We start from the raw sequence: 14,082 nt of genomic DNA on the forward strand, positions 1-14,082 counted from the left end.
CAGGCCTCCAGGCCTCTGCCTGCAGAGGGGCTGCCATTGATTTTGCCGTTCCCCTTTATGATCTACAAGGCTCCACATCGCTGTTCACATTTTACCTTAATTAGTTTATTCTTCTGGGCCTCTCTGGTGAGCCCAGAAGCCCACACGGGACCAGTGAGAGGGACAGACCAACAATACAAGATACCCAAACTCCTGACTACAAGCCTAAAGCCTGCTCATACTTGAGCACCCTAGATGGTGACCTGCGAAGCCAGAGCTAGTTTAGATACTGGGCAGTCTCCAAGGCCAAGGACATCTGGGAGACACTGGGCTCAATAAAATTAAGCAGACAATTTTTTGCAATCATTTTGAAGTTTTAATTAGTTGATATCTATTGAGAGGCTTCCAAGGTTGGGCAAGTATACAATCTTTCCCAAACATGGAGGCTCATGGAATTCTTGCTCCAGGCTGCCCTGCAAACCACGCTTGCCCTGCCCAAGCTTTGGTGGAACATTTGTGGTGTCATTACAGGAAGTGGGTAGGAAAGTTAAGTGGGCCCCAGTGGGAATGAGATGGACAGGGTTGCTCTCTGCTAAGGACGGCCAGAGACCTGCAGGGGCCACCTTTAGAGACCCAGGGCATCTAGAAGCAATGGCAAGCTTCCTGCTGCCTCACATACCACAGTGATGGCAGCCACAGTCTAAGTCATTTTCCATAAATCTGAAATCCAGAACACTCTGGAAGCCTCCAGCACCTTGTTTTAAGTTTGCGGAAAATTCACTAGATAACAAACCCTGTCCTGAGCTGATGTGAGCTATTTATAAGCCTTATTTATCCCCCTTAATGTGAATATTCATGTTTCCCTGCAGAAATATTAATGTGTTTAATTATGGGGTGCCGCCCCCAGTCCCTGCTGGGGGTGTTATGTAATCAACAGTGTTCGTACCCTGTTTCCTTCTAGAAGCCGAAGTCAGAATCTAGGTTTCTAAACACATCGGGCTCCCAGGGAGTTCAGTGAGGGCTCCGTCCCTGCAGGGGTGTGAAGCTGTCACTGTGCTCTCTCATCCTGTCTGATCTGTGACCTGACCGCATGTGTGTCTTCTCACTAGAGCCACAGTGACGCTGTGAGTGAGGACAGCTGTCACCTGTCGTTCTCAGATGAGGAAAGTGAGACCAGGAGAGGAACCTTAAACTTCACACGCATGCATGCATGCTCACACATGTACACACACATACATAACATACACACAACACACACACAACACACATACATAGAAAGAACATGTACACACACAACATATGCATACAACACACACAGAACATACACACAACACACATATACACACAGACAACATACACATAACATACACACAGAGAACATACATATACAACACACACATACACACACATACATACACACATATAAACACGACACACATACACACACAGAACATACACACACATACAAACACAACACATACACAACACACATACACAATACATACACACACAACACACACACAGAACATACACACACATACAAACACAACACATACACAACACACATACACAATACATACACACACAACACACACACAGAACATACACATACAAACACAACACACACATACACACACAACACACATATACAACACACATACACAACACACACCAGTGTCCCTCCCAAGACACACCAGCTTTGTGCAGCTCTGCGTCTGTGGCCCCCACCTGAAAACACTGCACATCTATTAGTGAACCTCCCTGGTCCCTCACGTGGGTGTGCTGGGAGCCACCTGGTGGGCTGTGTACACAGTGTTCCATCTGCACGTGTTCACACGTGCATCTACACCCCCACACACACCCTCATACACTTGTCTGTGTTCTCACACATCCATTCTCAGTCTCCCACCGGGGCACCCTTGCTCCTGTGCGTCCTCACACCCTCAACTGCACATGCTCTCACGCTCACACTGACTTAAGCTCACCTGAACACCCGCTTTCACTCACTTGTACACCCAGTCTTGCACACTTACCGATTCTCATGCTTGCAGTGAATTAACACGCTCACGCCAACACACTTGTTTTTACATCCTCTCTCCCAGAATCACTGACTACCAAGCCCATGAAGTGTGGATCTTGCAAGTAGCTCATCTCTAAAATAGGGAAATCATTTCTGCCTAACAGTAGCTACCTTTAGGGGACACTGTGCCAATCATTTAATGTGTACAGCATCTCCGTCGTTCCTCATAGGGAACCTGAATGTGGTTACTGTCATCCCCATTTTACAGATAAGAAAAGTGAGGTTTAGAGATGCTGAGAACCTGCCCAAAGTCTAGAATCTAGGTCTGAGACTGGAACTTTTGCTCACTGATTCTAAACCTCAGGCTTATAATCACCACTCCACACTGTCTTCCCCCAGCCTGAGGCTCTCTCCTGGGTGCATGCAGCCAAAGTCAAGTTCACAACTGGAAGCAGAAAGGAACCTTACCTGCAGAGGGCCTCTGTGCATGGAACCACCTGGCCTCTGGCCCCAGCCACCTTATGGTAATGCCAGGAAACGGAAGAGACTCCTGGTCCCCTGCCCACTGTCCACCCACCTCTCTCTCTCCCTCTCTCCAGGTGTGGCCACATACACAGACAAGTTGTTCAAGTTCCGTAATAACCGGTGGGAGGATGTCCTAAGTGATGACGTCAACGTGGCCCGTGGAGTGGCCAGCCTCTTTGCCGGACGCTCCGTGGCCTGTGTGGACAGGACGGTGAGTGCAGGGGCCCCTGAGGGCCTGGGAGGAAGCAGAGGAACCGTGGATGTGAGAGCCAGGAGAGGACTCATCTGGTAGACCCCCCCCCCCAATAGTGACGGCCACCTTGAGGACAGAGCCCAGGGCTGTACCACCTTAGTAGCTGCCAATGTCCCACACAGTGGAAGCAAATTACTAGGAGCCCAGGCTTGCGGGGTGAGTGAAAATATATCTTTCACATCCTTCTCTCGTACAACCCTCCCAGTGACCCGTGTGCAAGCAACACTGGACAGCATCATCTGAATATCGGATTCTCACGGGAAGGCTGAGGCTCAGTTTGGAGCAACAGCTTAACTGGGGACCCAGAATAGATCAGGGACATGTCTAGGACATAGAACAAGGTCCAGTACTAAATGGGGTGCTCACTCATTCATTCAACTAACATGCAATGCCTCCGTGAGGCAGGCCCCGAGTCACGTGACCTCCTGGACATATTTATGGAATGTTGAAGGTGCAACAGGCAAGTGCAGAAGTGGTCAAGGCAGGATTACCTGAACGTTCTAGAACCGTAGTTCAACCAGTGGCTCCACCAACACCTTCCTCGTACATCCTACCCAGAGGTATCCAGCCCCAAATATAGGGAGGCTTGGCTGAATAGAAGTCTGGAGAGGAGTGGCCAGCCGTAACCTGAGCTAGAGCTCTAAGTCCCTGTGAGACAGAGGCTTCTGAGGAAGGGATTTGTCCCTCCTGTCACCTGCTCCCCTGCTACCTACCTGCTTGGCTCTATAACAACAATCACCAGCGTCCCAGCTGCTGCCCTGTTCCACAGAGCATCTTTGGCCCCAGTTCTGGGGCTGAAGGGGTGGGTTCCAACTTCAGATTGAGATGGCACAGAGGCTTTGGGGATTCAGTGTGAATGTTCGCAGCAGGGGCCTCCAGGCCTTGGGAAAAGGCAGGTGCCAGGTATAAATATTTATTTCTTAACAAGCTGGGCTGTGAAGCCACATTTAGCCCTGACCTGAATCAGTGCCACCTGGACTCCTGCCTGGTGGGAGGGGACAATGAGGCGGGCCTGAACAGCCCTGAGAGCATGCAGGACCGTGAGTGTCAGGTCTGGTCACAGCTGGGTATCTTGTCTACCCGCCTCCTGCTTCCCGCCTCCCCGGGTCAGGACTAAGCCTCCCACACTGGCCTAAGTAGGAAGTTCCCCCAGAACTGGAGGGAGGAGTTGGAGGTCAATCACAGAGCTGCTGTCTACGTCCCAGCAAGGTCGTCCACACAATGGCTTTAACCACAGGACCAAAGCACTGTGTGGGAGGCAAAGGGAAAGGGGCCAGCACCTCAGCACAGTGGGTGATGTTCAGAAGTGCCTGCTCCCCACCCGGCCTCACTCCATCCTCCCAGACCTTAGAGAACTGGACAAAATTCTTTCGGTGGGTCACCACCGGGGGGAAAGGTGCTTTCTGAGTGCAGCCACCACCTTGTGAGGAGCGAGCTGAGAGAGGTCCAGGCCAGGGTGGAAACCAGAAGACAGGAATGCAGCATGGCAGAGAAAACACAAGAGCAATGGCAAAGGACAAAAGACAAAAGCAGCTCACGCTCAGGCAACTAACCAACCTGGAGTCCCATGCACCGGACTCCTCCTCGTCCAGAATCTTTACAATAAGCCCAAGAGGTACAAGCTACCATTATCACCTTCTACAGATATGGAAATGAAGGCTTGGAGCAATTAAATAACTTGACCTTGGTCACACAATAAATGGCAAGAACAACTGGGAATTGAACTCTGCCTGCCTGGAAACAACACACACCTCTTCATCCCTCAGCTACCCTGGCTCTGGGTACTGTGATAATAGACAGTAACCATAACCACGGGCTTTTAGAAGCGCCGCTTGGCCCCACACCCTAGGGGTGTTTGCCATGGCGGGTCAGTGGTTCTGAAAGTGTGGTCCCCAGACTATTGTTGGCATACCCACTGTTAGGAAGGAAGGTTCAGAGATGACTTGGCAGGTAAGAGTGCTTGCTGCCCAAGCATCAGGACCTGAGTTCAAATCCCCAGAAGCCATGTAAAAACCCAGGCATGGTTCTGCAAGCACTTTTAATCCTGGCGCTGTGGGGTTAGAGGCAGGAGGATCTGCGGGACTTACCGGCCACCAACCTAGCTCCTGTCTCAGGAGAATATGGTGGGCAGTGATAGAACAGGACTCACGACTTCCTCCTCTGGACTCTGCATGCACTGGCATAAACAGACCCTGCCTCCAGACCACTTCAATCAGAGACACAGTTCTGTTCATGGGGACCTACGGGAGGGGTTGTGATGTGTGCTGAGGTGAGTATGACACCAGCCCAGCCACACACCCCTTACCCTTGCCAGTTCCAAACCTAGAGCACCATCCTGCCCTTTAGCCCCAGGGGCCTCGCTGCACACACTCACCTTCCTGGATGAAGCTCGATGCTGACCTCTTACAAGAAGCGTCCCCTGGTCAATAACGGTTATACTTCATGTTTACATAGCATTTTTATCTTCTCAAAGACGTCTCATTTCATCTTCTCAACCACGCTGCCAGGAAGCAGGGGGAGTCTGCTCCCCATTTAGCACACACAAGAGGCAGCCTACAGCCCTTGATGGATGTGCCCAATACTGAAGAGTCATCCAGGGCCTGAGGCTAGACCAAACTTGGCTAATAGCTTCTGACTGGTGTGTTTTAGAGTCGGGAGTCACTAGGCGGCGGCAGCAACATAGCCTGGGAATCTGTTTCTCTCGCCCTTTTCCTGGTGTTCTGGGCTTTGAACCGAAGACCTTATTCATGCTAAGCACCCACTGGACCACTGAGCAACAGCCTCTGCATCATCCGGAAGTCTGTTAGACACGCACATCCTCCAGGTCCTTTCCATACGTCTTGAGTCAGAATCTCCGGGAATAGGGCCCGGAGTCTGTGGCAACAAGCTTTCCAGGTGATTCTGATGTTAGCGCTGGATCCAGCATCCATAAATACTTCCTGTGTTCTAGTGTAGACCCAAAACCAGAAACACCTCCTCTCCTGTGTCCTGCACTAGATACTGCATCCAGAAACACCTCCTGTGCCCTGCACTAGACCCAGCATCCAGAGACATCTCCCATGCCTGGTGCCATCTCCCCTCTTAGAATTACTGTGGTCAGGCTCGCGTGTGAATTTCCACAATCGTCTACACCTATAACACGTCTGTCTATGCTTATCTGTCTTATCACCCAGGTAAATTGAAGTAAGGGTCTAGGTATAACTGAATTTTATAAATCTTCTAATTTGCGGCAGAGTGCATTCGAGCCCATGTGGGCTTAATTGCCCATTTGTCGATGAGCGTGCTAGCAGCTGGTGGGGTCAGGAATGGTTCACCATGGTGCACTTTTCCGTTTGGCCCTTTTCTTTCTCGCTTCGTGCAGACCCTCACAAACGCATATGGAGCTCCTGGGATGGATGAGAGTGAGAACCTTTCAAAGGTTCCACTACCGAGACGCCAGTGGGTTGTAGAGCACCCCACACTTCGCTTTTGCCTGTGTCCTGTGGGGGTCTTACTGAACTACAGGTTCTTGTTAAACAGGTCTGGGGTGGGCCCTGAGATTCCACAGTTCTGAAACTGGCTCCCAAACGGCATTGGGGTGCTGACCCAGGGACCACTCTGAGTGATGGCACCTATAAAGCACTGATTGACAGATAACAGGTTGAGACTCGGATAACCCAAAGAGAAGGGGCGCCAAAGGTGAAGTCTCTAACTTCATCTCCTACTGCTTCCTGCTTTGTGTTTTACCTCTGGCAAACCGGACCAGCAGCCAAGCTTTCTGTGCATGCACCATTTTCCATCTCTGCCCACAAAGGTCTTTCCCTTCACCTCACTGGCTGGGAACCCCTCTTAGAAAATCTTTTCTAAAGTTCCTATAGTGACACTCCCGCCTCCAGACTGCGAGCCTCTCTTTTGAGCGGCCAGGAAACCCTATGCCTGCATCTGCCATGAGCCTGTGTGCTTTTGACCTCTGTGTCCCCTGGAGACTCTAAGCTCCTTCCGTGACCTCACCCACCAAGTCACCCTTGCTTGAGTGTTTCTGAGTCAGCTTCCCCACCACCAAAGAAAATGGTCCAAAAGTAGGTGTGAAGTGAGTGATCAGGATGGTCCTGGTCACGATGCCTCCCTCGGGATGGGAGAATAAACAAGCAGAGGTCAGTAGGATGATAACCTCCGCTTGTCACCTGAGGCTCCGCTGCTTCTCTTTTCTCTCTGGCTGGCCGCCCACACTAGACTCTAAGCCACCTAAGGACAGGGACAGGGAGCTCAGAATTTATCAAAGAACACTTCGTAAACAATGAGGGCTTGAGGAATAACTTCTGGAGGGAGGTGATGAAAAAAAAAAAAGAAAATATGGAGGCTGGGGACAGATTTGGAAACTGTGTATCTCCTGGGAAGGAAGAGACATCCACCGGAGAAATAACGCCATTCTATTAACAGGCAGAAAGGAATCTTTTATCAGCAGGGTTTGGACTACTGAAGAGAATGGCCGCTGAAGGAGACGCTAGTGCCTGGGGCTTCTCTGAGATACAAAGACAAAGAAAGGGGGTAGGATTATAAAGGCCAAACCAGTGAACTATCTCTTCCTAGAAATACAGGAAGACAGGAAAGGAAGGAGGATGGAAGACCTCATGGATCTGCGCCTTTCCTGCAAGGAGGAGAAGGAGCAGGCTCAGGAATTTGCTTGTCATCTCGGCTGGAGTGGGCTTGAATGGGAGCGAGAGACGGAGAATAATGGGAACTGGTAGATCAATCAATCAGCAAATATTTATTGAGCAGCTACCCTGGCTGGCAGCTGGAGCGAGCTCAGCTGGAGGGAGGCACATTAGAAAATTGTCTATAAAAAGGTGGTTGTGGGGGAGAGGGAGAGATGTGTTCTTCTGGAACAGGATAGAACAAGCAAGGCTGCTTTGTTGTCTGGCTCGGGAAGTGAGCACCAATTCACAACACAGCCTTTGTCATGAGCGCCTCTTGGGGTTGTAGCCCACACAGCCTTCAACCCACTGACAAAGCAATGGTCCCTAGGGCAGGGACAACTGGTGGGGAAGCCAGGACTAAGATGGGGCTTCTCACCCTCCTCCCTCCCATTCCTCCTCAGGGCTCCGGACGATACTCTATCTATATCGCTAACTATGCCTATGGTGATGTGGGGCCCGATGCGCTCATTGAAATGGACCCTGAGGCCAGTGACCTGTCCCGGGGAATCCTGGCACTCAGGGACGTGGCGGCTGAGGCAGGGGTCAGCAAGTACACAGGTATGCAGACTTTATGGATGTTTTGGAGTGGAGGGGCTGGGACTGGGGTCCAAGGCCCTGCAGAGCTGTGTCTAGTTTATCAGCAACCAGGACAGAGAAGGTTTATAATCACTGAGCAGGGGTGAAGCCATCATTCCCTCCCACCACAGATGCTGCTCCTCCACGGGGAAGTGAGATGCCTGACAAGTGTGAGCTCGGGGGCCTGGGGGGGGGGGGCACCGTACAACAGGCAGAGGGGCTTGCCAACACCTGAAAAGAAAAGAACACCATGACATCCTGTCCCCGCAACCTCTTGCCCCCTCCCCTGCTCTAACCCCAGCAATGAGTGAGCAGATTGCGTTGGAGAAAACTGACAGATCACAAGAACCGAGATTTAAAGCTTTCTTTATTGCCCAACAGCAGATGAAATTATTTACTTACACATAAGCGGCCAGGAATTGAGCGCTAAGTCCCTAAGCTTCGGCTGGGTCCCATCTCGGATAACTGAGTTCAAAGAATTGTGTTCTTGTTCCAAACCCTCTCCAGCACTTTTTATGGAAGGTGCGCTCCCCACTCCGGTTTCTGGATGGGGGTTATTGTCAGAGTTTCTGACAGGAGCTCTTTCTAGGGAAGGCTGTTTTTCTAATTCCAGCAGGGCTGCTGACTAAACGCTGATGATCTGCCAATAGGCTGTTGATGGCAGAGCCATCCAGTTCCTGTTTTTGGTGCCAAAAAATCAGGAAGCCAGGGCTGTGCATAACAACTCACCCTCCTTCACACCCGCCCTGCAGTTGGGTGTAGAAATTCTCCCGTTAGCTAGCCTTCCCCGTACATCTGCTCTACGTTATCCTCCAGACACCACCCAAGCTGCAGCCAGGCTGAGCTGGAAGCGTGGAGAAGGAAAGCGGGCATGGGGCATCGTGTGGGCATCACCCTTCCTCCAGACACTTGGCTGGTGGCAGATCTCAAAGCTCCACCCAGGAAAGGTTATCCTGACCTGCTAGGAGTTGATGGTGCCCTTACCCAGCCAACTTGCCACCTCCGTGAAAGACGGAGATTAATACTGATCTATCTGACAAAGTTCGTGGGGGCAGATGACTAGACAATAAAGTAGTCTGCGTGGCTCAAGCCCTATCAGAGTGCCTGAGAGCCCTGGGCATGAACACGCAGCCTCAGAAAGGCTGAGTGTCAGTAATAAACCACGTTTCCCTGGGAAGGAGAATAAACATGAGGCGCTTCAGCCTCGATTGGTACAGTCAATTTTTCTGAGGAAGCTCCCAGTTCTGTGTACTGGGCTGGCTTGGCAATTAAGTGCCTTGATCTTGCAGGAGAGGGAGGGGTGTGGGCTGGGGGATGAAACACTTGAAAATGATGAGACGGAAGGGAGGCAAGGACCGGGAGAGTGCATTCCACACAGAATGGAAGAATTCAGGAGGCTGGAGCATGAAGGGGGCATTGTTCACGCTGGCTGGGCTGGCACAGAACCCAGGAGAGAGAAAGGGGGGCCAAGCAAAGACAGCTGAGGAACAGAGATGCAATGAGAGCCCCAGCCAACTGTGCCGGCCATGCTGGAAGGATAGGGCAACCCAAGGCACGGGCTGCAGCTTCTGTGGAGGCATGGAGGAGGCCAGGGCAGCTGGCATGCCCAGAGGACACATAAGAGCAGTTCTACAGACTTCCAGAAAGCCATTTGGCTGGCAAGAACCAATTTGGCCCACCAAGTTACAGTTCTGTCTGCCCACCTTCCTCAGCCCCCCAACACTATCCTTCAACCCCCACTTGTCACTCGGTTAATGACACACGGACATCTGGCCGGAAAATAGCCCCTGAGTGCTCCCTGGAGCCTTAAGAATGAACCCCAAATGTAAGGGCTACTATGCTGAGCCTAGCCCAATGGCTGAGACTCTGGGCAGGTGGCCAGTACTCCTCGCCAGAACAGTGGAAGGGGTCTGAGAAGCCAGGAGGAATCAGCAAGGCCTAAGCAGGCTGAAGAGAAGCAAGCGGGGGCCAGATGTGCTTCAGGGATCCGGGGCCTCTGCAGCCAAGCCACACAAACCCCATTTTCTGGAGCAACCATGTGGCCTGGGAGGTCCTCCCATTTGCCAAGGGATCAAACTAGGTCCAAAGAGCAGAAAGGACTCACCAAGGTCACTTAGGAGATTAATAGAAAAGCAGCACTTGAAGCCCTAGCTCCTGATGCTCAAACCAGCCACAAGCAGCTGGCCTTTTTAATGACCTCCAACTTGAGCATCCTGCTCCAAGCTGGTAAAGGGAAGGCCCCTCAACCACTGGGCACGCATTGGCAGATAGGCCCTGAACTGTGTACCCAGGTTGTCAGGCTGAAGCAGCTGTCTGGCCTGGGGTGCTCAGGACAGCAGGCTGTAGTGGCGGGGGCCAATGGCACACAAACCATACACAGGTTGTTATGCTGTGCAGGAGGGGGAGGGGAGCTCTCTCCAGACACCATCAATTCTGGCATCCACTGCCACTATGCTGGGTCACAGTGCCATCTAGCGGCTGAAATGCCTGCTCTCAGGGGACCGAGGGCCCCTGGAGGGCATCTGAACCAGGGGCTGCCAGGACGGAGTAACAGCAATAGAGAGCCTGCTGTCCCTTTGTGACTCTCTGAACACTCCAAACCCCAACCTCTCCAATCACCAGAGACCTCTGGGGTCCAGAAAGTGCTGGGAGCTGAGATGTGTGGGAACCCTGAGAAGTGGCTTCCATCCTGCAGAGGGCTTGGCATAGGAGAGAGAGAGAAGTCACGAAGTCCCAGGGTATGTCTCCAGGCACCTTGACCCAGCCAGCTAGCAGAGAGGCTAAAGGGAGCAGGCTGCCTTTTGCACCTCCCACCTGCACCATCCTGCCTGCCTAGGGAGCCACAGGAAATCATGACCTCTCCCAACACAGATTCCACCTTCACTGTGTTTTGGAGAATGAAAAAATGTGGGGGAATGCCTGCAGACATGTCACACAGACCCACACCTGCCCTGTGGCTCTGACAGTGGCACCAGGGTCCTCTGCTGGACATCTCCTGGGCGTCTCAAGCTAAACTCAGGAATGGAGCTGAGAGAACCAGCCCACCTGACATGGAGGCCTGAAGGCTGTGTCCTCAGGTTTGGACACCACATAGGCATCTTCACTCCCTCCCCGAATCAAGTCCAGCTTTCCGTCCCCCTTTCACACAGGCTCGCCCAGGCCCTACCCTTTCTCCAGGACCTCTGCGTTCAGGCCTCACCCTTTGAGGGAGCATCTGCCTAGGCTGCAAGGTGGTGATTAAAGAAGCCTTAAAGGAAATTTGGAAAGAAAATGAAGGGGGATTTATGATGTTGGGTGGAGAGTTCTGCCGTTGGCTGGGAGCAGTGTGGAACAAAGCGGAGGGCAGATCTGATTTATAGGAAGTCATTATTGGAGGAGACGGAGAGGCCCAAAGCCCAGCTGAGCCCTTCTGGCAGATTCCCATCAGTAGCATGACTGGTGCCTCCGGGTGGGGGCTGAGGGGCCTCCCTGGGTCCCAGGTGGGTGGGAGCCCTTCCAGCAGTAGCTCAGCCAGATCTAGCAGCTAGGACCAGGCAAGGCTAGAGTGACGGCCAGGTCCAGGAGCTCCAGAGGGGTCCCCAGAGGAGTTCCCAAAGTTCAAGGTACAGAAAGACCATTCCTAGGGTGTCAGGTGCGTTTGATGGAGGTTAGAGAGGTCTGCCCTTGTTTTGAGGTGAACAGATGTGTGATAAACTAAAACTTTAATTTTTACACACATTTTTCTCAGCTGTCTCAAGAGACAGCTGCACCTGGCTACACCCCCCAAGGTGCCAGTACCAATCCCCTCTCTGTTGAAAGGGGGCCTGAGAAGTATCAGAATCAAGCTGAGGAGATAGCATAAGGGTGTGAGTTGGGACCCTAACACTGGTCAACTGTGGTTGCTCCTATGTAAGCCTCAGTTTCCTCACCTGGAAAATGGAGGGAATTGGGAACATTGAAGAGGTATTAGCTAAAATAAACAACATTTTCATTGCACTGGACAAGTGCGTCCAAGAGTTCTACTGTACACTATGGTGACCATGGTTAATAACAATACATTGTATTCCTGCATGACACCAGGACAATAGATTCTAAAGGTTCACAGAATTAAAAACTAAATATGCGAGATGATGCATATGTTAATTAGCTCGTTTTAGTCGCTGCATAGCATATACATTCTACAAAACATGTTGTATGTGATAAACATATGCAGTTCATTATTTCTCAGTTGAGAAAGTGGTGGTGAGGAGACACACCTCCAGGTGTCATGAAACTTAACGCGAGATGTGTGTGCCCTTACCCAGCATACAGGTCAGAGCCACCGGCTCTTCCTTCCAGTCCTTTACCCACGCTGGCCTCATGCAGCTTCTGCTTGGCCCCTCGATGCTCGTCCTTCTTCCTATAGCCTCTGGTGGCCCGTTTGGAAACCTTCAAGGAACCACGGGCTGGAGAGACCTGAGCTGAGTGAGTGTCCTTGTCCCACAGTACCAGTTCCCAAAGCCTCACAGTCCAGCCTTGTCTGGCATCAGCAGGCTCTCCCCACACCGACACAGCATCAGTGCCTCCATTTGGAACACACTTACAAAGGGGGACCCCATTACCATCCTACCTGTTGCCTTCTTCTCCAGCTCACACCCTTCATCCCTCTGCCTCACACGTTTTCCAGCATCTTAGACCAACTCTTATGATATCTTGGATGTTCTAGGCAGCCTATGGGCCTTGGTGTCCATAAGAACACTACGAGATTCCAGTAGGGGAATGTCACAGGTCCATACCCTTCCAGTGAGGAGCCCCTGAGCCTCCACTGCAGTGGGATATGGGACGGGAAACTGCTTCCAATATGTTTATCCTTTGGTCCAGTTCGGAGGATGCATTTGTTGAAAAGTAGACACTTAAGAGTCTTCTCATTGCCCCCACCCCTGCATTTTGCAATGCCAGTGACTGGTACCTAGAGGTCTCCTTCCAAAGTTCCAGAGAAAGAGAATGGCCCAGGAAATAACTCAAAGGCCATTCCTCGGAAACTGGATCCCAGTCTGCTGCTCCATCCCTGGGTCAGCAGTCCATAGTTGGAGCAGTTCAGAGTGTGATATCCATCCATAGCCTCTGCCCTTCCCTCTCCATCCAGCCCCTAAGAGCTGGGAGATGAACCCCTGTGCAGAATCACACTGGAGCCTGCACTGTCCAAGTGCCAAGGGTCAGAGGCCTGGAGGAGCAGGTTTTGAGACTAGCCAAGGCTTCCCCATACGGATTGGGTCCAATGAGCAAACAGGGAAGCCTGAAATGTGGCAAGGGGATGTGGAAACCTCAGAGGGCCATTAACCCTGGAACTCCCAGCCTCTCTGACAGACTCTTCGGAGTGGCACATGTCCTTGGGAAGGAAGGGGAGACGGAATCATTCAAAGCCCCACAGCATAACAAAGGGGCCTTTGAAGCTTGAAGTGCTGGGCAAAAATAAAGTGATATTAGTCACTCAGCAGGTGGTAAATAGTCCCAGCTAATGACTATGTGGCACCTGACATTTTCCAAGATACCTTCCAAAATTTATCCCACTTAATATTTATGACACCCCTGAGAAGGAGCTATTATTATTGCCAGTTTATTTCATAGATGAGAAGACAGAAGCCGGGAAAGGTTAAGCGGTATGCCCAAGGTCACATAGCTCAACCTTGGACTTGGCAGAACACCGGTGCTGAGGGCTGGCAATTCACTACTACAGGCTCATCTGGGGGACCCTGTGTCTGGGAGAGAGGGTGCTGGCTTCACACAGCGAAGAAGTCATGGACAAGGGTGGAGTTGACTCCATCATGATGTTGCTCTCCAAGACTAAACAAGATGTCCCTAGCCGCTGTCTGGGTAGCCCTGCATGGTATGGTTTATGCTAAACCTTGGGAGAGGAAGGAAGGGTGGGTGTCACAAAGCAGGAAGAAAAGGAGAAACGGGTCCTGGGAGACTGGCTGCTGCCTTTGCCACTGACCCCCAGAGAGGAGCCATGGACCACAGAGGAGGCATGGAAGGGCAGTCTGAAGGGGAGGTTTCGTTGGTTTTGAGAGTTTCCCTTGTGGCATCAGCGAGAA

The 14,082-nt window shown here is 51.6% G+C and overlaps 1 protein-coding gene across 2 annotated transcripts in view; it reads left to right on the forward strand.

The window, feature by feature from the left end:
• Crtac1 (cartilage acidic protein 1) overlaps positions 1–14,082 on the forward strand; it is a 140,890-nt gene that overhangs the window by 98,415 nt on the left and 28,393 nt on the right. For both annotated transcript variants that reach the window (XM_050149019.1, XM_050149011.1), the window contains exons 4-5: positions 2,599–2,735; positions 7,855–8,011. In XM_050149019.1, coding sequence (XP_050004976.1) covers positions 2,599–2,735; positions 7,855–8,011 — 294 coding nt within the window. The remainder of the gene's footprint in view (positions 1–2,598; positions 2,736–7,854; positions 8,012–14,082) is intronic.

Source organism: Alexandromys fortis, unplaced genomic scaffold, assembly GCF_014885135.2.
Source record: "Alexandromys fortis isolate MF-2015 unplaced genomic scaffold, M_Fortis_MF-2015_v1.1 scaffold_16, whole genome shotgun sequence".
Taxonomy (NCBI): domain Eukaryota; kingdom Metazoa; phylum Chordata; class Mammalia; order Rodentia; family Cricetidae; genus Alexandromys; species Alexandromys fortis.